Source organism: Fundulus heteroclitus, chromosome 20 (assembly GCF_011125445.2).
Source record: "Fundulus heteroclitus isolate FHET01 chromosome 20, MU-UCD_Fhet_4.1, whole genome shotgun sequence".
Classification (NCBI taxonomy): Eukaryota; Metazoa; Chordata; class Actinopteri; order Cyprinodontiformes; family Fundulidae; genus Fundulus; species Fundulus heteroclitus.
In genome coordinates, this window is record NC_046380.1 from 44,478,084 (window position 1) to 44,500,918 (window position 22,835).

At 44.2% G+C, this 22,835-nt stretch overlaps 1 protein-coding gene across 3 annotated transcripts in view; it reads left to right on the forward strand.

Moving 5' to 3' along the window:
- Positions 1-3,323: 3,323 nt before the first annotated feature.
- Positions 3,324-22,835, forward strand: part of cntn2 (contactin 2) — a 118,835-nt gene continuing 99,323 nt past the window's right edge. Inside the window, exons 1-2 of one of the 3 annotated variants that reach the window (XM_036152106.1) lie at positions 3,324-3,621; positions 15,259-15,379. In XM_036152106.1, the coding sequence (XP_036007999.1) occupies positions 15,325-15,379 (55 nt within the window). In that variant the 5' untranslated portion in view covers positions 3,324-3,621; positions 15,259-15,324. Of the gene's footprint in view, positions 3,622-3,641; positions 3,720-15,258; positions 15,380-22,835 lie in introns of those variants that run through there. The other 2 variants (XM_012873379.3, XM_036152105.1) reach the window with 2 other exon arrangements.

Here is a 22,835-nt window from a genome sequence, read left to right on the forward strand (position 1 = left end):
CAATCAAAATACTTGAATTGCACAAGTTACGTTTATGTTCTGCCGGATAGTGTGTCACTAGACAAGGCAAGGCAAATTTATTTATATAGCACAGTTCAGTACAACGGCAATGCAAAGTGCTTTACATGATTAAAACATTGGAAAATTAAAAACAGAATAAAATCAAGTAAGAAACAGTTGGAATAAAATGTAAGAACATTTTAACAAAATAAAACAGAAAAAAGTAAATTAAAAGCAAATATTAATCTAGTGTTGGTTATTCTTGCTAGCTCATTAAAGGATTGATGTGAATTTTTTCTGTTCAATAAATAAACATTATGAGTGAGCCTTTATTTACATTTTTATGTATAAAAAATGTAATTACATTTATCTTAAATAAAATGCATTTTCTAGTGTGTTGGTTTATGCTAATTTATCTGTTTAATTTAACATTGATCAAAGTCAGGTTGCATGTATCACAGAAAAATTGTTGCTGCTAAGTTTTTGTGTCCCACTTAACTTATCATGCTATCCATCATTTAACATATTTAGTGACCCAAAGAGCAAATTGTGGCTCTGGAACTGCAGGTTGCAGACCCCTTATCCTATATCAATACGGCTGGAGCTAAACAGCTGAAACAGCTTAATTTTTAAATTATGGTTAGAGTAAAACTGTGAAGGTAAAAAATACTATTGGTACAGTTACGGCGTGATCTTTTGCCCAATTTACTGTGATATCACCAAGACTGGAGTTGACTGGATTCATTCTTCCAGCTAAATGCGCTCCCGACGCAGGGGATCCAAATTCTGGCGGGGATAAGTATTTTGGCACCTGTGCTATCCTAGCGCAGCAAGTCTTGGTGATATCACAGTAAATTGGGCAAAAGAATATTTCTGCCCTGCGATGGACTGGCAACCTGTCCAGGTTGTACCCCGCCTCTCGACCATTGACGGCTGGAGATCGGCACCGGCACCCCTCACGAACCCAGCAGGGATAAGCGTGTTAGAAAATGAATGATGGATGGTCTGGGCTATTTCTTTTTCCTTGCCATAAAGATCTTTGCCAATGGGTGCCAGAAAATGCTATTATTGGGCTTTCTTCGTCTGGAAACAAATGTTTACAGCCCTTTACGGGCGCAGCCATGATGAACTCGTTGAACTCGCTCAGCTGACAATACAGCAAACTGATTGGCTGAGCAGCAAAAATCGAATCACGTGACCTCTTGGACCGGAGCGCAACAGTTTCGATTTTTTATCGGGTTTAACTTATTAATGTGCAAGTGAAAACATGGGAACATTGGTGTTTTGAGATCACTACTATGTGTAGCAGCTTATCCCGGTGGAAGAAAGTTTCCCCCTGAAAGTTCATACGAAAAGTCATCCTACAAATTCTGGCCCACGGACTACAGCTTCTTGTAAGTTACTATTTAGATTACATTAATTCAAACTGCAATACATTAAACTGCATTTAAAGGTTGCAAAGTTAAATCCACAATAAAAAGTTTTAACTGCTTTTTTTCTCAGTTAAATTATTGCAATGGCTAAGTTAACTGTGTTTAGCTGTTTTCAGATAATACATTTTATAGTTTGTCATGAACATATAGAAATTAAGTATTATTGTAATTTTCCAAGTGCCTCTTCATGTTTATAGGTACATAACTGTCGATTCTCTTTCATCAGTTTGCGTACTGTGTAACATTACCAAACCAATATATCTGCATGCAGTGCATAACTGGAGAGGCCCCTTTCTTCTTTCTAGTGAGATGACTCCACCCACAGCTATACTCCCATGGGAGCAGGGGAGTGGGAGGAGGAGGAGCGGAGACAGCACCTGCTACCCCGCTTCTGCCTTACTTCTAGAAGCCAAGGCCTACAACAAAAGGATCCTCACTTTGCTCTCACAGCCTTTGGGACTGGTTGGGGGATTTATAGCCGTTTCCTCTCATTTCTAAATCTGGTCTTAATTATTATTATAACGTTTTTGTTAAAGATAAGATTGCATTCATCCCGATAAGGGGGCATTAAATTGTCACAACAGCAGAGGTCAACATCTATTTTAAAGGAGATTGTTGTTGTTTTTTTATATCAAATGGTGGAAATAGTAAAAGCAGAAACAAACAACAACAAAAACAAAAAAAAAGGCTATCAAAAAGTTCATAGCCCACCCAACATTTAAACGCTTTGTGAATATTTTTGTTAGTCATGACTCAAAATACAGCTACAAAGAGAAATAAACTGATCTGCAACCCTAAGCAAAACTGTTTGCTTACTATTACGTTAATGGAAAGTGGTCGGTGAACCAGGTAGAACTGACCCAGATCCGCATCTGGGAGCAAGAGAAGCTGCGTCAGACTGCTGGAAGGAGAAGGGCTCGGCTGCAGGCACCATTCTCTGGCCCTCAGCGCTCCGGGCACCTTCAAGCTACCTTCTGAGCCCCTCCTTGACAACCATCGGCTCTTACTTAATGTAACCTTAATCACAAACCACATCCAACTCGTACAGTTTATTGTATTTTAACCTACTTGCAATTGTATAATGAAATAAAAAAAACTTGCAGTTTTCTGCGCATGCGCTCTCCCACAGTACGATATGAACCGTAAAAGCTTTTAAAGGATGGGACGTTTGAGCAGTGTGGGGTCTCACAGTGGTCTGCAGCTATCATACACCAGGGCTTTGGTAGCGCATTACAGATGCACACTAGGCTGCGGGAGCCAGCTCCTTACCGGAAACTGGTCCGCATTGTCTTCAGTATAAAAGCCTTTAGTTTAGTTATCGGTTTCAACACGGTGAACGTTCAGGAAGGCTCCTAAAACATTGGAATATCTTCAAAAAGTCAAATGAATTTTGTCACCCATTTCACAAAATCAAACTCACATTGTATATAGATTCATTATGAATAGGGTGAGCTTTTCCAATGCTTTATTTCTGGTATTTTTGATGACTTGCCAATGATGAAAACCCAGAATTCAGTGTTATGGAAAATTTGAATATTGAGAAAAAAACACCTGCAAAGCCCAAATGGTCTCGGTCTAGATCAGTAGACGACCAAACCATGGGTAAAACTGCTGACTGGAAAGATAATCTGAAGATAGCCACACCCTTCATAAGGAGGGGAAGCCACTGCTAAAATTGGCTGTTCAGTCCTGTAACCGAGCACTTTCAAAGTTGACAAGGAGGAAGAAGTGGGGTATGAAAATGATGTCATGATGTCCTTGTTGGACATCAACAAGGACGACTGCAGCCTTAAAATTATTCTTTTAAAAAAATCATTCAAGAATTAGAGTTATGGATTTAAACAGAGGTAATGCTCTGTGTGGTTAAACTGGTGGGCGAACAGATGGGGGTGTTGCCTACTGCGGAAATGTTGCGTGTTACAGACCGGAAGCTGATTTATTTCTGCAAACTTTACTACAACGATAGAAGAACGTGATTCAAAGAAAGAAGGGGTGCGACTTAGGGGAGAAATCAGAGAGAGAGACAGAGAGTAGCAGCAGAACTGGGCTCAGCTGGCACATAAGCAGCGGAGCGGAGGGACAATTACAGAGACCAGAGGAGGGAGCGGAGGACAGCCTCGCCAACTATCATCATCCGTTTCTCGCCCCCAGCAGCTCCGCATCACCTCAAGGAGAGCATCTTCAGAAGGTAAACAACCCGACAGCACCATCGCCTCCCTAGTTTGTTCCAGATCGTTTTCGTCTCTGAAACATCTCTCATTCAGCAGGAAACAGCGCGACAGTCAGGTAACTGAGCGGCTGCGGCTGTTACTCTACGGTTACACCTTTTAGATGCCAGGATTTACACAATACCAAGTGTTTCTTTTGCGTAGACCAAATGTCCTTCATTTTAAATCTTAAACGTCCTCACTCATTGGACCGCGGTGAAGTAAGTTTTAGCTTGGTTATTCAACAGACATTCGCTCCTGTTAAACCTCTTCTTTGCACCGGTTAAACCTCTTTGCTCCGGGTGCACTGCGATCCGAGCAAGCCGCTATAACGTTTCAAGTGCATCCATATTACAGGCTTTACAGTAAAAACGCAGAGCAATAAAACGGTTGTAGCGTGTACCGACTTCCCGTTTTCAAAAATAAAAATGTGGGCTATTTGAACCAGACGATATTGTGTTTAAAACACTGATCTCTATTATCCACTGGATTGCTAATAACCCGCTGTATTGCCACCAGCCGCCATATTGGTACTCCCTATTTCCCCCCAGTAACTAGGGAATATGTGCGCTACAGCATCGAATAACGAGGATTTTTTCATGTTCAGGGGGGGCTTAAAACTTTTAAAATGTCAAATGGCATATACTTTTATGTTATGTTCTAAAACTATCAAGTAACTAGAAAAGTCATGTGCTGTAAAAAATTTAGTCATTTTTATTTATTTAAAAATTATATATATATATTATAAGATATATATAATGTATCATATATATATATATATATCATCGTACATCTTTAAATATCATCATAGTCTCTTATATATTCATCTATCTCTAGCTTTTTCACCAATATATATATAATCTATATCCTCATATCATCTATCATCTATCGAATCTATCTTCTATCTCTTCCCTTTCTCAATCTCTCCTCCTCCCTTTCCCACTCTACAAAAACATATATTTACATATATGTATACATATATATACATATACACATACTTATATATATATATATATATATATATATATATATATATATATATATATATATATCTCCACCTAATTTCCTAGTAGTTGATAGTGTTAGTACATTCACTGACTGTAGAATTACCTGTGAAACGTTTTCACACAGCCAGAAAACTGCTTGTTGTTGCAACCAAATCCTATGGGATTCTGTGAGAGTAGGGAGTAGCAAGATGGCGGCCAGTGACTTCAGTTTTTCGGCAAAATCAGCACTCCAGTGTATTATATAGCTCAGTGGTTTAAAAGGTATTGAGAAGCCATTGGGCTAAAATATTTATGTTTGTATATACAATATTTTAAAATATTTAAAATGCAAAATTAAAATGTTCATCTCATAAAGCCAGTGGAGTACAATGATCCCACACAGATTTTAAGTCAATTGATCACATGACCTGGAAGCGTTTGAGCAAAAAACTCTAATATTTATATGCAAAAATTAATAAAAAAAATTAGCATGATTTAAAATGCAAAAATAAGAGGTGTATCTCATTAAGCCAATAAAGTACTATGATCACACAGTTATTTTGAGTCAATTAATCACATCACCTGGAAGCTATGGAGCTAAATACTAATATTTACATATAAAAATTATTTAAAATATGAGCATATTTAAAATGCAAAACAAGAGGCATATCTCGTGGAGCCAGTTTTTATTTTTTCTTAATTTTTTTTTTTTCTGATCTGGTTCTTCTCTGTGTTGGTTTCTTTGCTCTGCTTATGAACCAGGTTCAGTCTTACTTTCTGTTCTTGCTGCCCGTGGTCATGATCCATTTATTTATCCAACCTGTCCATATGTTTCAGTTCCTTAGATTACATACAGCAATTTTATATTTGTTTACTGTTATAATCTCTTGGTTCAGTTCAGTGTTCTGTTTTTATTCTCATACCTTTACCTCTTCTGGGAGGTTTTGTGGTTAATCTGTTTGCTTTTTCAATACCTGGCTTCCTTAAGGTCAATCACAGTCATTCATTTCTTATACAATTAATTTTGTCAATACAAAAACACTAACTACAACAATAACTACAACAAAATCCTGTAATTTCTTTCTCATCAAGATTTCTCACGTCATAAATTCACACTATCTAGGAGTTGTTGTGCAATCAAGCCATAAGGAAAAATCAGACTAAATTGTAAGCGACAAAGAAATTTTTTTTCCAGTGTCCTGTCTAGCAATGTGGCAATAAGAATTGGTGTCTTAATGCCAAATAGAGCTCGACAGATTTTGCGTTCACAAGTGGAGCAAACAGCTTTCGCCATAATGCTCCGCTTGATTTGTGCATGTAAATAGCTTTATTGTGATTCCTGCAGGGAGAATTTCAAATTATATGGACACTACAATGGGAAAGTAGGAGAGTAAAGGAAGAACAAGAAGAGGAAAAAAACGAAAGAGAAGAGGTGAAAGAAAGAAGAGATAAAAGGGAGAGAATGATAAAACGTTCTCTGTCTGCTCCATCACCTGGAAAGAGACGCAAAAAGAACAGCACAACCAACAGGCATAAAGCAACAGATACAATCGAGTAACACCTTGATACCATTGCTAAATCATCCGTCCGTCCGTCCGTCCGTCTTCTTCCGCTTATCCGGGGTCGGGTCGCGGGGGTAGCAGCTTCAGTAGGGAGGCCCAGACGTCCCTCTCCCCAGCCACTTGGGCCAGCTCCTCAGGAGGAATCCCAAGGCGTTCCCAGGCCAGCCGGGAGACATAGTCCCTCCAGCGTGTCCTGGGTCTTCCCCTGGGCCTCCTCCCGGTGGGACGTGCCCGGAACACCTCACCAGGGAGGCGTCCAGGAGGCATCCTGACCAGATGCCCGAGCCACCTCAACTGGCTCCTCTCGACGTGGAGGAGCAGCGGCTCTACTCTGAGTCCTCCCCGGATGACTGAGCTCCTCACCCTATCTCTAAGGGAGAGCCCAGACACACTATGGAGAAAACTCATTTCAGCCGCTTGTATCCGGGATCTCGTTCTTTCGGTCACGACCCAAAGCTCGTGACCATAGATGAGGGTAGGAACGTAGATCGACCGGTAAATCGAGAGCTTCGCCTTTTGGCTCAGCTCTCTCTTCACCACAACGGATCGGTACAGCGCCCACTTCACAGCAGACGCTGCACCAATCCGCCTGTCGATCTCCTGCTCCATCTTCCCCTCATTCGTGAACAAGACCCCAAGATACTTGAACTCCTCCACTAGGGGCAGCACATTCTCCCCAACCCGGAGAAGGCACTCTACCCTTTTCCGGTTCAAGACCATGGTCTCGGATTTGGAGGCACTGATTTTCATCCCGGCCGCTTCGCACTCGGCTGCGAACCGCTCCAGTGAGAGCTGTAGATCACGCCCTGATGAAGCCAATAGGACCACGTCATCCGCGAATAGCAGAGACGCAATCCTAAGGCCACCAAAACAGATCCCCTCAACACCTTGGCTGCGCCTAGAAATTCTGTCCATAAAAGTTATGAACAGAATCGGTGACAAAGGGCAACCTTGGCAGAGTCCAACTCTCACCGGAAACGAGTCCGACTTACTGCCGGCAATGCGGACCAGACTCTGACACCGGTCGTACAGAGACCTGACAGCCCTTATTAAAGGGTCCGGTACTCCATACTCCCGGAGTACCCCCCACAGGATCCCCCGGGGGACACGGTCGAATGCCTTCTCCAGATCCACAAAGCACATGTTGACTGGTTGGGCAAACTCCCATGCCCCCTCAAGAATCCTGCTGAGGGTATAGAGCTGGTCCAGTGTTCCACGGCCAGGACGAAAACCACACTGCTCTTCCTGAATCCGAGATTCGACTATCCGACGGACCCTCCTTTCCAGAACCCCTGAATAGACCTTACCAGGGAGGTAAGTCGATCATTGAACTGCGACCTAGGGTGTCCTGGTGCCAAGAGCACATATGGACACCCTTATGCTTGAACATGGTGTTTGTGATGGACAATCCATGACAAGCACAGAAGTCCAACAACAAAACACCACTCGAGTTCAGATCAGGTGGGCCATTCCTCCCAACCACGGCCCTCCAGGTCCCACTGTCATTGCCCACGTGAGCGTTGAAGTCCCCCAGCAAAACGAGGGAGTCCCTAGGAGGGGCACTCTCCAGTACCCCTTCCAAGGACTCCAAAAAGGGTGGGTAATCTGAACTGCTGTTTGGTGCATAAGCGCAAACAACAGTCAGAACCTGTCCCCCCACACGAATGCGGAGGGAGGCCACCCTCTCGTTCACCTGGGAAAACCCCAACGTGCAGGCACCGAGATGGGGGGCAACAAGTATGCCAACCCCAGCTCGGCGCCTCTCACCATGGGCAACTCCAGAGTGGAAGAATGTCCAGCCCCTCTCAAGGAGACTGGTTCCGGAGCCAGAGCGGTGCGTCGAGGTGAGTCCGACTATCTCTAGTCGGAACCTCTCAACCTCGCGCACAAGCTCAGGCTCCTTCCCCACCAGAGAGGTGACATTCCACGTCCCAAGAGCCAGCTTCTGCAGCCGAGGATCGGAACGCCAAGGTCCCCGCCCTCTACTGCTACCCGTTGCACAATGCACCTGTCTGTGATTGGCTTTAACAGCCGAGCGAGCGCACAGCTGGTGTTAAGCGTGGAATGAGCAGCAAATAGCGCGCGAGCAGAGATGGAACTCACCGCGAGGACAGTGGGTTGATAAGAGTTTTTCAGACCGTACCAGACCGGTTTTGAGCGTTGAGAGCTGTCTCACTGCGCGTTTGGATTGGTTCCTGCGCGCTCAAACAGAAGGCACGAAAATCGCTTCATAGTTTCACAGAATTGAGCGGCAGTGTTGTCTTCTTCTCTGTCTTCTCGCGCCTCCCCTGTAACTCTTTGGTGCCCCCAAGGGAGGTGCGCCTCACCTATTGAAAACCCCTGAGTTAGACAATCATTTAATTCAATCAATTGGTCCCATGTAGCCCCTAAAAGGGTGAAGTTTTCAGTCACCTGATTTATCTGGAAATCGGGTGACAATTCACCGGATTCAGAGTGTCTGAAAACATAAAGTACATTTTCCTTAATTGACTTGTATTCTCTCTGAGCGCAGCTTGGTCTGACCTGAGATGGCCGCTCTGTCGGCACGCCTCTCACCCGACGACGGGGCGTCTACGTATACATGTCTGTGCTGTGTCACTACCTGACTGGACCCCTGGGCAGTCTACAAGACTGCCTGACTGTATCGTTGAAACTAGAAGTGTATTAATGTAAAGACTCCCAAATTCTCGGGTGTAGTTCACTCAGTGGAGGTCTGCGTGTACAGATATGCGCACAGCTCTATTTTTATGACTTCCCGGTGGCAAGAAGTTTTTCCATCAAACTGTTTTATATATGACACACATATATGACACACATATATGATACAGTAACTTGCTCCAAGCAGGCGGTCACAAGGACTCGCAGCATCACAGTCCCTCTCTGTTCTCACTGACAGGTGGGAGCCTGCTGGAAAAGAAACAGCTCTAGGTGCTTATCTAGCTAATCACACAGTTTACCATGCGTTCTGTTGCTTCGTCACACTGGCAGAAAGTGTGGGAATTGTAGGAATTTGCCACAAGAAATGTAGGCAACAGTACGCTCGACTATGCAGGGTAAAATATCCGGAGAGTCAGCATGAAGTCCACCAAGTTTACAGTATGAACACAGTACGTATGTGGGAGCCTTTAGGCAGCCTGTGCCCAGAGTACGTGCTAGCAACAATAAACCTAGTAAGCTAATTCAATATAAAAGTTACGTTTATTTTGGGCTTATGTTAGAAAGAGGTCGGTGTAGTCCAACTAGTCTGTCCTCCTGACAGAGATGGATAGCTCTCCCTCTAAGGAGAGAGCTGTGTACGTGAAGGGTTGGAGTGATATTACACACTTGGGAAGAATACTTAGTGTGCTTTATAATTCGGTGTGCCTTATATGTGGACAAAGACATAAATAGACACATTAATTCACAGTGCGCTCTATGGTCCGAAAAATATGGTACTCTTTAAATTCAGGTCCCTCATATCCAGAGATTATCACACACATTTGCAACAAACAGATGAAAATTTTATTAATTACAAATAATAGGGCATTCCTCAAATGATGTCAAATGACTAAATTTAGACGCATGGGTTGCGGCCATCTTGTGGTCATACAAGCAAAGTGGTAACTCTTGAATAGTTTACTTGTTTGAGTCAAGTAGTTAACAGATCTGTCCTGAATATCACCTCAACAGACAATATCATGGCAACAACAAAACACCTCTGCTGTGTTGGTATCTGCTGGATTGACTAGTGATATGGTGATCATGATCATATGAAAGGAGTTTTTTTTCCATTGATTTTCCCAATGGTCCGTGTGTTGTATATGAGCTTGTAACCGAGAGGACTTCACTGTGGAATCTGACCGAAAACACCTAAATGTGGTCAATATATTCCTGGTGCCAACACCTGAACATCCAGACCTGAAACCAGCGAATGCAGCATCTGGGCTGGAAGGCTGCGTTTACTTGGCTTTTTCTCAGTGGCTTTAAAACTTCATACAATCCATGAGGTGGTGTTCATGTGAGCTTCAGTGTTGCATTTAGTTTGCTTATTATCAACAGATTTTTGCTTGTTTTTCACTGAAGTCACTTGTAATTTTTGAGTCGACGGTTGTGGTTTTTCCAACAGAATGTCTTTTTCTGGTAATGGTTCATCCCCCCCGGCAACAACTATTTTACGAGGAGTAAAAGTCCCGGTGTGTATAAATACCAGATAAATACGGTATGTGCATTTGTGATGATTAGAAGCGGTTGTGGTTTTCTTGCTGGTCTTCCGATTCTTTTCGTGGATCAAATTGATTATTTGTCTCACAATGATCTTGTTTGTATGTGTGTGCCTGTGGAGGGGTGTGTGCAAGAGTGTAGAACACACACACACATAAAAGTGTGTGTGTGTGTGTGTGTGTGTGTGTGTGTGTGTGTGTGTGTGTGTGTGTGTGAATGTGTGTGTGTGTGTGTGTGAGAGAGAAGAGGAGACGGGATCTGAGTGTCTGATTACAGCAGGATAATTTACTTTTTTTAAGTATGCAATAACCTCTATAATAAATTAAAATATAGGCCTGTAATAATACATATATATATATATTTCTTAGTATCAGCTGTAATTCTACATAGATTCAGTGACAGAGAACAGCCTTTCCTACCTTTCTACTAATACTGCTTTCTTTCTGCTCACTTTGACACCTCCATTTCAACCAATGTTCAAGCTGCTATATGCTGGGCTTCTCCATTGAAGCAGGTTGAAATGAAGCTCCTGAGACGCCGTCATCTTCCAAAACGATTGGTATTGTGGTTGTTGCCATTGCAATTTGCCCTCTTGCTGTCCGACCAGCTGGAAAACTGTCTCGGGAAAAATATATCATTTCACAAATGCCCCATTACTGAGTCGCTTTAAGGACCTCATGAAGATGTGCTTCCACACCAACTGTACCAAACAACAACTCTGTCCAACCACAGGTTCTAACTGACACAGGGAACATTCAGAGTCAGATAATTCCTCTGTAATTTGCACTCCTCCTGTCCAACCAGCCGGGAAACCAGCTCAATTTTATGAACTGCTTTCCACTCTGAATGAAATTAAAATTAACTTGTTAATGATACAGTGCAACATCCATGCAGGATGCAATGACTGCACCCTGCATGAATAGTCACACTAACAAAAACAGAAGACACAGACAGTTACGTGAACATATTATTCTATGTGAACACCTAGAATAATAGAGAAAGTTTCCTCTTTGTTAGCTCTTCCTACAAAAGGTGTGTTCAGGAACATGTATAAATTTCCTTTTTGACAAAGTTTATAGTTTATAGTCAGAGCTGAGCTATTGCTATGGTTATGCGGTTTAGGCTACTGAAGGACATCAGGGTCTATTTTTCTCACTCTGCTGAGTTCTACTGTTCTCCAATTTGCATTGCTTATTGTCATTTCAGCTTTTAACTTTTTGTTCTCTTTCTTTTTATCTTCATAGTAGGTACACCTGGTCTGGCGTTCTGTTAGCTGTGACATCATCCAGAGAAGACAGATAATCCACTATTACCATCTAATGTAGAACAGATTACTGGATCAATGTGTGCTTCTGTGCTTGTTTGTCTCTCTTGTTGTGTCTCTGCTTTGTCTTCTCTAACCCCCAGTCAGTCGAGGCAGATTGTTGCGTACCAAAGTTGTAGTTACACATTTTAACAGATTTCTGAGCACATTTTACCACATAAAATCGGTCAATAAGCACAACTTTAATCATACATAAGACGCACCGGAATATAAGGCGCACCATATATTTTTGAGAATATTTCAGGATTTTAGGTGCGCCTATAGTCCGAAAAACATGGTAATTAATATCAGATGATCGCTTGATCGCGGCCCCTGTTAGTGGATGGGTTATAGGCGGCAAGTGTTTTCCCCCTCAAAGTTGATGTTAGAAGCACAAGAAATGGGTGGCATATTTGAGGGAGTTTGACATGGACCACATTGGCTGCGTTACTGATTTATAACATTTCCATAACCACAGCTCTTTAGAGGTATTCCTGTATATTGGTCAGTATTTATCAAAAAGGGTCTGAATAAGGAGCAGTGGTGAACCAGTAGCAGGTTCACGGGCGGCCAAGGCTCATAGGGAAGGCTGGCCCTTGTGGTCCAATCCAGCAGATGAGCTATGTGAAGTTCATAATGTTGGTTCTGGTAGAAAAGTGTCCCAATACACCGTGGATTGCCTTTTGTTGCTGTGTGGCTTCATAGCAGCAGACAAGTCCAGGTGCCCATTGTAGACGTGACAAGATCTAAAAGAATAGACAAATGTGGGAAATAAAGGATGCTTATAAGGTGCAATGCAGGACACTGCTGCCTGCTGATCTATGAATTTGAGTAAAATAAGTCCATAAATCAGCAAGCAGCCTTTTCGGCTCTGTGTTTCTTGTGCGACTCACTTCTATAGTGTTTCTTTACATTGTGCTACTCTCTGTGTAAAATAAAAAAAATTACTTTGGCAAACTTCTCAAAAAGCTCTCTGAGAAACTATGCCCTCACCCATTTATAAACCGTTCTGCAGTGTTTGTTGTATCTGCATTTTATTTTCTTTGACACACTTTGCATTATATTTTCAATGTATTATAATCTTTTACCTGTTCTGTTTTATTTTACAAGCATTGTGTGCAGGTTGCCTATGACGTGGGATGCTGTTTTGTAGTTTGATTCTGTGGCAAGGCAAATTTATTTATTTATTTATATATCACATATATATTCAGTACAGAGACTATGCAAAGTGCTTTACATTATTAAAATATAGGAAAATAAAAGTGTGGCGATGACTGCAGCCCTGCTTTCTTATTCTTTTCATTTCAGAAAAGTACCTGTTGGAAAAGAATTTGTGGGGTGGGTTAGGGTGGGGGGTAGGGTTTCAGAATTTGAAAGTCTAATGCTGGACAGGAGTGGAAATGTGGTGCAGTCCTTGCTGTCTTCTAAGAGCTGTGATTGGCTGATACAAGAAACAAACAAAGAACAACATGTTCTCACCATAATGGTCATTTATACTTTTTCTGTTTGATATTAATGTGCACTCAGCCCTCAGGAAAATAGAGTGTTGAAAGGTAAATTGATCCCAGGATCATGCTGTGATCGCATTGCTGCAAATTAATGCATCTTTTTCTCTGCTTTAAAGCACCAGCCTGGAAAGTGAGAAACGTTCTGTGCAGCAATCAAAAGCCAGAGGAGAAGGCATCGATTAACTTAAATTTTATGTATATAGCCCCAATTCACAACACATGCCATGTCTTTACAAAGTCAAATTCAATCAAATCACATAGACAGATTGGTCAAAAACTTTGTTATGTAAGGGAACCCAGCAGATTGCATCGATTATTGACAAGCAACTTTCACTCCTTGTAAAAGAGCGTAGAGCCACAGGGACAGTCATCTGCATTGTTGATGGCTTTGCAGCAATCCTTCAGACCGAGCTTGCATGAAGCGACAGTGGAGAGCAAAGCTCCCGTTTTATGATGCGTTCCCACCGACCACGATGTTTGTGGCGTGAACAGTGAATTTACATATTATTCCTATGCAAATGCATGGTCAGGAGCAGTAAAACGTCTTGTGTACACTAGTTACTTCGTGAGGGATGAGCCGCGGTCCGTGTGGAATTCTCAGCCCCGGTGACTTTTGCTGGAGTTCAAATATCTGAACTTTTCTGTCAAATCACGTCACGGCAACCAATCAGAGACTGGTTGTTGTTGTGACACACAGTGAAGGAGCACAGCTTTTTTCAATCAAAATAGGAGATTGAAAACTTATGAAGTAATGAATGCTCTTTAGATTTTTGTGGGTGGCTTTGAAAAAAAGCCATTTTAATTTAGCCCTTAAAAGGACTGTTAAATCATTCATCATTCGTCCTCCTCTCATAGCTTTAGAACTGGAGTGACCAGCCGGCGCTTCTGCGGGCGGGTCGGGTAATCTGTCCGACAGCTGCTTCTGTCTGAGCTCCATGGCCATTACAGAAGTGTTTAACCGTTTCTTTCTCGTTTTTTCTCTGGAGTTTTATGAGAAGACCATTTTGAACTAAGATTTTTGTCATACCTTTGATTGAAGGATTGTCTTCTTGGGCGTAAGTTTGAAGTGGCGCAAATCTATTTTGAAGTGGAATTCCAACATTTCCAGCTTGTTCACTCCTGATAACAGCATGCCGCTGTTGTTTCCTTTTCTGTGGGAAAGCGGGAGCATTTCTCTGTAATATCTGCCAGGTCTCTTTGTCTCGTTGTGGGGTTCTTCCTTGTTCCTTTGTCCAGTGTGTTCCAAGGTAGGCTGCAGGTGGCTTTAATCCCATTTTCATTGGTGATCTGTTTGTTGGATTTGAGCTGAGCTGGTTGTCACTGTTCAGAATCATGGGGAGTGTTGTGTCATTTCCAAATCCGTTTACCTCCAAATTTACTTCAAGTTGATGAATTATCGTTTCCATTACTGCAAATTTTTGTATAAGCTTATCAAAGCCCTCTGAGCTGAAGGGAGGCATCTTGTGCTGATTAGCTAACATTAGCTGGTATTTTCTCAGAGTCCAAAAAAGATAAAATAAAATAGGTAAACCCTTGAGTCACTGATATGAAATAGCTTTTTCCGACTTTTCTGTAGCTTTGGCTAGAAGATAGAAATTAAAGGACGGAAAAATCCAAGGAAGCAAGCAGGGAGCAGACAAGCAGAGGAAAAATTATCCTTAGGCAGAGAGCAGAAGGAGAAAGAGCCCAAGACGACCAGCGGCTGAATGACGGCCATGCGGCTAAACTTGTCATCACTGGTCAGATCAGGCAAGGGACATGGAAAATTATGGATTTTGATGTCGTTATTACAAACTTACACACCAAAGCAACACTAACTTTGGTGACCTCCAATTGTCATAACAATCTTACTGTATTTACATTTATCCTTAGCCAGCAGTTTTTTGAGGGTTTTATTTTCAAACTTTATGTGAATTTTACAGACGTTTTGTCCAGTAAAGCTTGGTCAAGGGTTTCTGTGTTGCTGGTACATGTGTCTTATTCTGTTACATTTATGCAGTAATTTAGAATCCTTAATTTAAATTTTTTATGAATGCATTTTCTCATTGTGTCTGCCCAGGGACAGTCCCTTCTATGAAAAGTGAAGAGATTTCTCTCCTGATTGTGACAAAGTTGGATCCAGAGGATGGAAGCTTTGTTGGATTTGCTTTTGATCAGTGCTGTCACTGTAAAGGGAGTTGGTAAGTTTTATTTTAATATATCTGTGTTATTAGACTGAATTAATGTTTTTTGCAGCTAAATAACATACAGGAAGAGATGACCAATATGACCTAAAACTTTACCACACTGTCTTGTGGTATTTATAGCAACAATGATCAAAGTGAAAATAACATTACCAAACTCATCAGTGTTTATGATGTATGCTTCAAATGTGATGCCTGACAGTAAGAGCCTTACCAACACCAGTATTGCACTGAAAAATAAAGCCTGTTTTCAAATGGGCTTCTTTACTACAATGGTTTTCAATTCTGGTCCTGGTGTTTTAGATGTCTCTTCTCTAACACACCTGAATCAAATGAGTGTATTACTTCTGTCAGGATTTGTTTATTGATGAACTCAGAACACACACAGGACAAAAGTTTGAGAGGTTTATTGAAGGGGAGATGACTGGTGGAAGATGTAACCGGAGGTGCAGGAATACAACGGCTCCGGGGTGCAGGTGAAGGCAGGGGCTGACGGCCAGGAGAGAGAGTCCAAACAACGCTGAGCGGGGTGGCACAGAGCAGAGCCTTCTCAGAGCGGCTAGTCAGGTTAGCAAATCACTGGGGACACCAGAACACAGAGCAGAACCTCCCAGGAACAATGGTGAGGCACAAAGTCTTTCAACGTGGCAAACTAACCTTAAATCCGAAACCAAGGCAAGGACGAGGACTGGCATGGAGTGGATGATTCAGAAGACGGACCAGCACTAAAGTGAGGCAGAGGGAGGTTTAAATAGGAAGACTAACAGGTGACATGCATCTGACTGAATAATTACTAACAGGTGTGACTGACTGCAAGGAGAGTGAAGTGAAGGCTGGGTGGAAGGGAAGGCTGAAGTGAGGGGAAGGAGAAACTAAAAACAATAAATAAAGTTAAACCCTAACAAACACTAAAACAAGGTGGAAAAACCGAAAACCAATGGCAACAAAAGCCGAATCAAAACTAAACCATGACATTACCCCCCCCTCAAGGCCGGACTCCGGACGGCCTAACAAACTAAACAACAACCAACCTAGGGTGGGTGGAGGGTGGTACGGATGGCGGGCTAGGGTCAAACAAAACAGATCAAAGCAGGGTGGGTGGAGGGTGGTACGGATGGTGGGCCAAAATCAAACAAAAAAAAAAAAAAAAAAAAAAAAACTACCCACTCAGGGCGATCTGAAACAACAGGGAAAACAAAAGCGGACTAAAAGGGGTCTCTAACAACCCCTGGTAGGCAAAACAAGAACGTCTAGCAGATGCTGAAAAGCAAACATCGCCACAAGGAAAGTCAGGCGAACATTGCCACAAGGCAAAACAGGCAAGGCCAGACATACTAACGCCAGAGGGAAGAAATAGGCGTGCTAACGCCAGAGGGAGAACAGGCGCGCGACAGCGCCAGAGGGAGGAACGGTCGCACGACAGCGCCAAAAGGAAGGAACGGGCGCACGACAGCGCCAGAGGGAAGAACGGGCGTACTTAACGCCAGAGGGAAGAACGGGCGTACGACAACGCCAGAGGGAAGAACGGGCGTACGACAACGCCAGAGGGAAGAACGGGCGTACGACAACGCCAGAGGGAAGAACGGGCGTACGACAACGCCAGAGGGAAGAACAGGCGTACGACAACGCCAGAGGGAAGAACGGGCGTACGACAACGCCAGAGGGAAGAACAGGCCGGGGCGTGAGGGAAACGCCGGGGCTTGGGGAAGAGAACGCCGGGGCGTGAGGGAAACGCCGGGGCACAAGGGAAGCAGGAACATCCAAAACGCCAAGGAACAAGAACGGAGGGCGTACCAACACGCCGGGGAACCGAGGTCGTCCTAAGACGCTGGGGAACCATAAATCAGAGGGCATCCTAACATGCCGGGGAACCAAGAATCAGAGGGCGTCCCAACACGCCGGGGAACCAAGAATCAGAGGGCGTCCTAACACGCCGGGGAACCAAGAATCAGAGGGCGCCCTAACACGCCGGGGAACCGAGAAACAGAGGGCGTCCTAACACGCCAGAGAGCCAAGAATCAGTGGGCGTCTTAACACGCCAGAGAACCGAGAAACAGAGGGCGTCCTAATACGCCGGGGAACCGAGAAACAGAAGGCGTCCTAACACGCCAGGGGACTAAGGAACTAAAAGGCCAAAACAAAAACCAAGGAAGCTCGAACCAGCCAAAGCTAAGGAGCATGAAACAGCTCAGTGCCAGGGGTCAGAAATCTAAGTGAGCGCTAAGACCTAAGGAGCGCTGGAAACTAGAAGCGCAGGACAACAATAAAGAATCAAACCAAGAACTAGAAAATAAGGCAAAACTAGAGCAGGGATAACACCACAAAAGAAAAACTAAGGCAAAACATAAAATCAAAACACTAAAGCAGAAAATGAAACTAAAGCTAACTACGAATGAAGGAACAAACAAGAAAAACTAGGACTGAACAAGTACACTAACGTGACAACCAGAGAGCTAAAGCTAAAATGACAAGGCTGGGCAAACCTAGAAAACTAAGGCAAATTCTAGACTCCTAAAACAGAGCAGGAAAAAACAAAGCAAACAGAGACTAAGTACTCTAAGAAAACAAAGAACCCCCTAAATAATTCTAAACTGAGGAATTCTAAATCAATCAAAACTAAAGCCGAGCTTAAACGAAATAAAACAGAAAGCACTGGCCTTAAGGGCGTAGGCAAAGACGGCTGCTAAGCCGCAAGAGTTCTCGTGGAGGTCGTCCTGGACGAGGCAGGCGGCGGAGCAGCATCGCCCGACTAAGCCCTTGAGGAGGGCGGCCCTGACGAGGCAAAGTCAAGCGGCCTGGAGACCGCGGTCGGCAGCTCCGGCCGAACAGAAAAGTCAAAAGCGGGCGCCGTGGTGGACGGCCCCGACGAGGCAAAGACGAGCGGCCCGGAGTCCGCAATCTGCGGCTCCGGCCGAGCAGGAAAGTCAGAGGCGGTCGCCGTGGTGGGCGGCCCCGACGAAGCAAAGTTGAGCGGCCCGGAGTCCGCAGTCTTTGGCTCCGGCCGAACAGGAAAGTCTGGTGCGGGCGTCGTGGAGGACGACCCCGGCACGACGAACTAGAAATAGGAGTAGCATCAACTAAGGCCTCACCCTGAGGCGAAACTACTCCCTCGGAGGCCTCATCCTGAGGCGAAACTACTCCCTCGGAGGCCTCATCCTGAGGCGAAACTACTCCCTCGGAGGCCTCATCCTGAGGCGAAACTACTCCCTCGGAGGCCTCATCCTGAGGCGAAACTACTCCCTCGGAGGCCTCATCCTGAGGCGAAACTACTCCCTCGGAGGCCTCATCCTGAGGCGAAACTACTCCCTCGGAGGCCTCATCCTGAGGCGAGGCGGCTTCCTCGGAGGCCTCGGGCTGATCTGCGTCGGCCGGCGGAGCGGAGCTTTCAGCGGCCGGCAGAGCGAAGCCTTCAGAGGCCGGCAGAGCGAAGCTTGCGGTGGCCGGCAGAGCGGAGCTTACGTCGGCCGGCGGAGCGGAGCCTACGTCGGCCGGCGGAGCGGAGCTTTCAGCGGCCGGCGGAGCGAAGCCTTCAGAGGCCGGCAGAGCGGAGCCTACGGTGGCCGGCAGAGCGGAGCCTACGGTGGCCGGCAGAGCGGAGCTTACGGTGGCCGGCAGAGCGGAGCCTACGTCGGCCGGCGGACCGGAGCTTTCAGAGGCCGGCAGAGCGGAGCCTACGGTGGCCGGCAGAGCGGAGCCTACGGTGGCCGGCAGAGCGGAGCTTACGGTGGCCGGCAGAGCGGAGTTTTCGGGTGGAGGCGGAACCATCTCTTCAGCTACCTCGGACGCTGCTGGGCTACAGGCTTCAGAGGGCGGGTCCTCCTGAACCCCCTCACGGGACCTGAGCGGAAGCGAGTCTTCGGAGGCCCTAAAGCGTCGGAGTGCCCGGCGTCCTAGCCGGGAGGAGCCAGACGGGGGTACAGAGGCTGTCAGAGGGGTGGCTGCAGGCCCACGGGGAAGAAGGTCGTCCCGGTCACCGTAATAGAAGCTCCACAGCTGGTCCTCCTCGACATGTGGGGCTCTGATGGATGGAACATTGAGCTTTACTCGGGGAGCCAGCTGCGAGTCATGGAGGTGGTGACATAGGCGATGAAGGGATCTGCGGCTTCTCTTCTCGTGCCCTGGGGTAGCGGCAACAACGCCCACGTAGAACACCTGGGGAGTGGAGTCGGCCTTGATCGGCGGCGCAGGGTCCTGGGCAGAAGCCATCCTGGCGTACCTCTCTTTCATCAGGCGTTCGCACATGTCCAGGTATGCACGGATCTCCGGGGTGTCAGCCCCTGCAGGTAAGTTCCATGTGGTGTCTGAGTTCATCCTTTTGGCTGGTCCGTACTGTCAGGATTTGTTTATTGATGAACTCAGAACACACACAGGACAAAAGTTTGAGAGGTTTATTGAAGGGGAGATGACTGGTGGAAGATGTAACCGGAGGTGCAGGAATACAACGGCTCCGGGGTGCAGGTGAAGGCAGGGGCTGACGGCCAGGAGAGAGAGTCCAAACAACGCTGAGCGGGGTGGCACAGAGCAGAGCCTTCTCAGAGCGGCTAGTCAGGTTAGCAAATCACTGGGGACACCAGAACACAGAGCAGAACCTCCCAGGAACAATGGTGAGGCACAAAGTCTTTCAACGTGGCAAACTAACCTTAAATCCGAAACCAAGGCAAGGACGAGGACTGGCATGGAGTGGATGATTCAGAAGACGGACCAGCACTAAAGTGAGGCAGAGGGAGGTTTAAATAGGAAGACTAACAGGTGACATGCATCTGACTGAATAATTACTAACAGGTGTGACTGACTGCAAGGAGAGTGAAGTGAAGGCTGGGTGGAAGGGAAGGCTGAAGTGAGGGGAAGGAGAAACTAAAAACAATAAATAAAGTTAAACCCTAACAAACACTAAAACAAGGTGGAAAAACCGAAAACCAATGGCAACAAAAGCCGAATCAAAACTAAACCATGACAACTTCCTCAACAGCTATCAAGGGCTTCAGATGCCTGTTAATCACCCATTTATTTAAGACAAGTGTGTGGAGGCAGGGAAACACCTAAAACATGCAGGACAGTGGGTCCTGAGGACCAGGATTGAAAACCTCTGCTTTACTACTACAGTTTTATCAGGAAGTAGAACTGTATTGTTAAATGGTATACAATTACTGTACATTTGAAATGTAAAGGCAAAGTTTTTTGGTGTGCACATGGGAACAACAGCTGATAGAATAGTTTAAACAACATTATAAATTATTTCCATCATTTTTGTTGTTTGCAAACATCAATTAGATATGTTTTTCCATGTTAACAATCGGTAATACAATATGTCTATCAGAAGTATGTTTAATTTAATCTGGCCATGGAGTTCTGGTTGTTTTAGGTCTAACATTGGTTTGGATTTGGAAACTAAATTGTGTCCTTATAAAACTCTCATGATAAGGTATACTCTAGTTGACTAATTTAATCGCAGGTGTTTTCTCTGAAAACAGAAATATGTAAAAGAACATCACTCTTCTTATGTCAAGATAGGGAAACCAACGGAAAGATTTTCATGGTTCCATCGCAGTCCCAAAAAGTCTGTAATTTGATTATAAAAATGTCAAGGTTTAGATGATTATAGAAAAAATTAAATCCTGTATTTTTAAAAATGTTTAATTGTCGAACTTTCTTCTTTGTGACATCTTCTAAAAGATGAAAATTTACAATTTCTTAAACAATACAGTTTTCAATTTTACGCATCAGTGTCTTGGTATCTGACTCTCTGACAGGATTTATGTTAAGAAATCCACATTAAACTTTAAATTCCTGTTGTACTGATTCTTAACAAGATCTAAAATGCCAATCAAAGTCGTAAAATGGTAATTTTTTGGAATTTAAAAAGATAAGTCTCTAACGTTCTTAAACTATAATTTTAAGAATCTGCATTTAGCCTAGAGAAAAATCCTTGCCTATTTAACAAGTCAAAAAGTTACTGATTTCGAAATGAAATAATGCCATACCACAGTCTGGAAAATGAAGCTTATTTTAGTATTGTAAATATCTGTAATAATGCAACAATAGGACCTGACCACTGATCAAGTAAGTTTTAATACACTACTTTGCATTCATATCAGAATCAGAATCAAGTTTAATCGCCAATTAGGTTTGCACTTACAAGGAATTTGACTTGGTCTTGATGGTGCAGACAAAAAATTAAAATACAATAAAATAAAATGGATATATATACAGAAGCTATATACACTCAGTAAACTGTGCGTTACGTAATGCAGAAGCTTGTAAGTCCTGAACGGGGGAATATGCCCAGAATTGTGGGAAAAAATGGATAAAAAAAGAAATGATGGTGTGAAAAAGTACAGCATTTTGTTATTGAAAGGTTTAGTAATCCCACATAAAGGAGCCTTAAGTCCCCGTTGGTATTTGCCTTGCAATACCTTTTTCTGAGAGGTCATTATAGCACTCTTTGCCCGTATGCACACAGGAGGCAGTGGAGGCAGCAAATATAATTGTAATATTGATGACTGAAATCATTTGCAAACTGAAATGATGGTACATTTTTATATACGGTTACATCACTGATCCCAAACCAAGACAAGTGAACTGCCGTCCGTACGCAACCCATGGCAGACTCTGCCAGACTGAGGGCAATCTCCTCTTTATATACTTTAAAACAAAGGATCAGGTGCGAACGAGGATGGCCAGTCCTCATCTCCCAGTCGATCCAAACAACCACGGTCTCAGATAGGGCTGGACGATAATTCAATAACAATATATATATCGATCGATAGACGTGTGGTGCGATAGGAAAAAATAGGGTCGATAAAAGTTCGATAGAAACAGTTTTCCTTCCTTCCTTTCATATTAGTTCACTACTTGCTCTCGACCAATCGTAATCGCGGACCCCGGCACGCCGTGACAAAGTGCCGCCCTCTCAAACCACAACACAGAGCACGTGAATATGTCGCAGCAAGGAGCGGCGGAGGAAGCGGTCCCAAAACGGGGTTTTACTAGTTCGCCAGTCTGACAGAAATAAACCACAGTGATTTGTAAAACTTGCAAGGAACCGGTAAAAACAAAGTCTGGTAACGCAACTAACTTGTTTCATCACGTAAGCCGCTCAGCCGCTCACTCCGCACACGCTGCTGCACGAGCTGTGCAGCCCCGCGCGACACCGCGGGCATGCTGCTGTTGTCTGCAGTTAAAAAACCTGGCTTCAAACAATTACTCGCCACTCCGCGAGGTATAAAGTCCGCGATATAAAGTTCCGGGACGCAAGTTTTTCTCTAACAGCGCCCCCTAAATTGTGCAACGAGTGCCGGGAATCATTGCACAATGAGCTGCAGCCTGTGTCCTTACACGCCACAACCTCGGACCTGCGCCAGCCTCTCAATTATAAAACCTGAGAAGTAACTAGTGTATTAATCCGACCTAAATAGGCTATTTTATTTATTTATTTATTTATATATTTATTTTG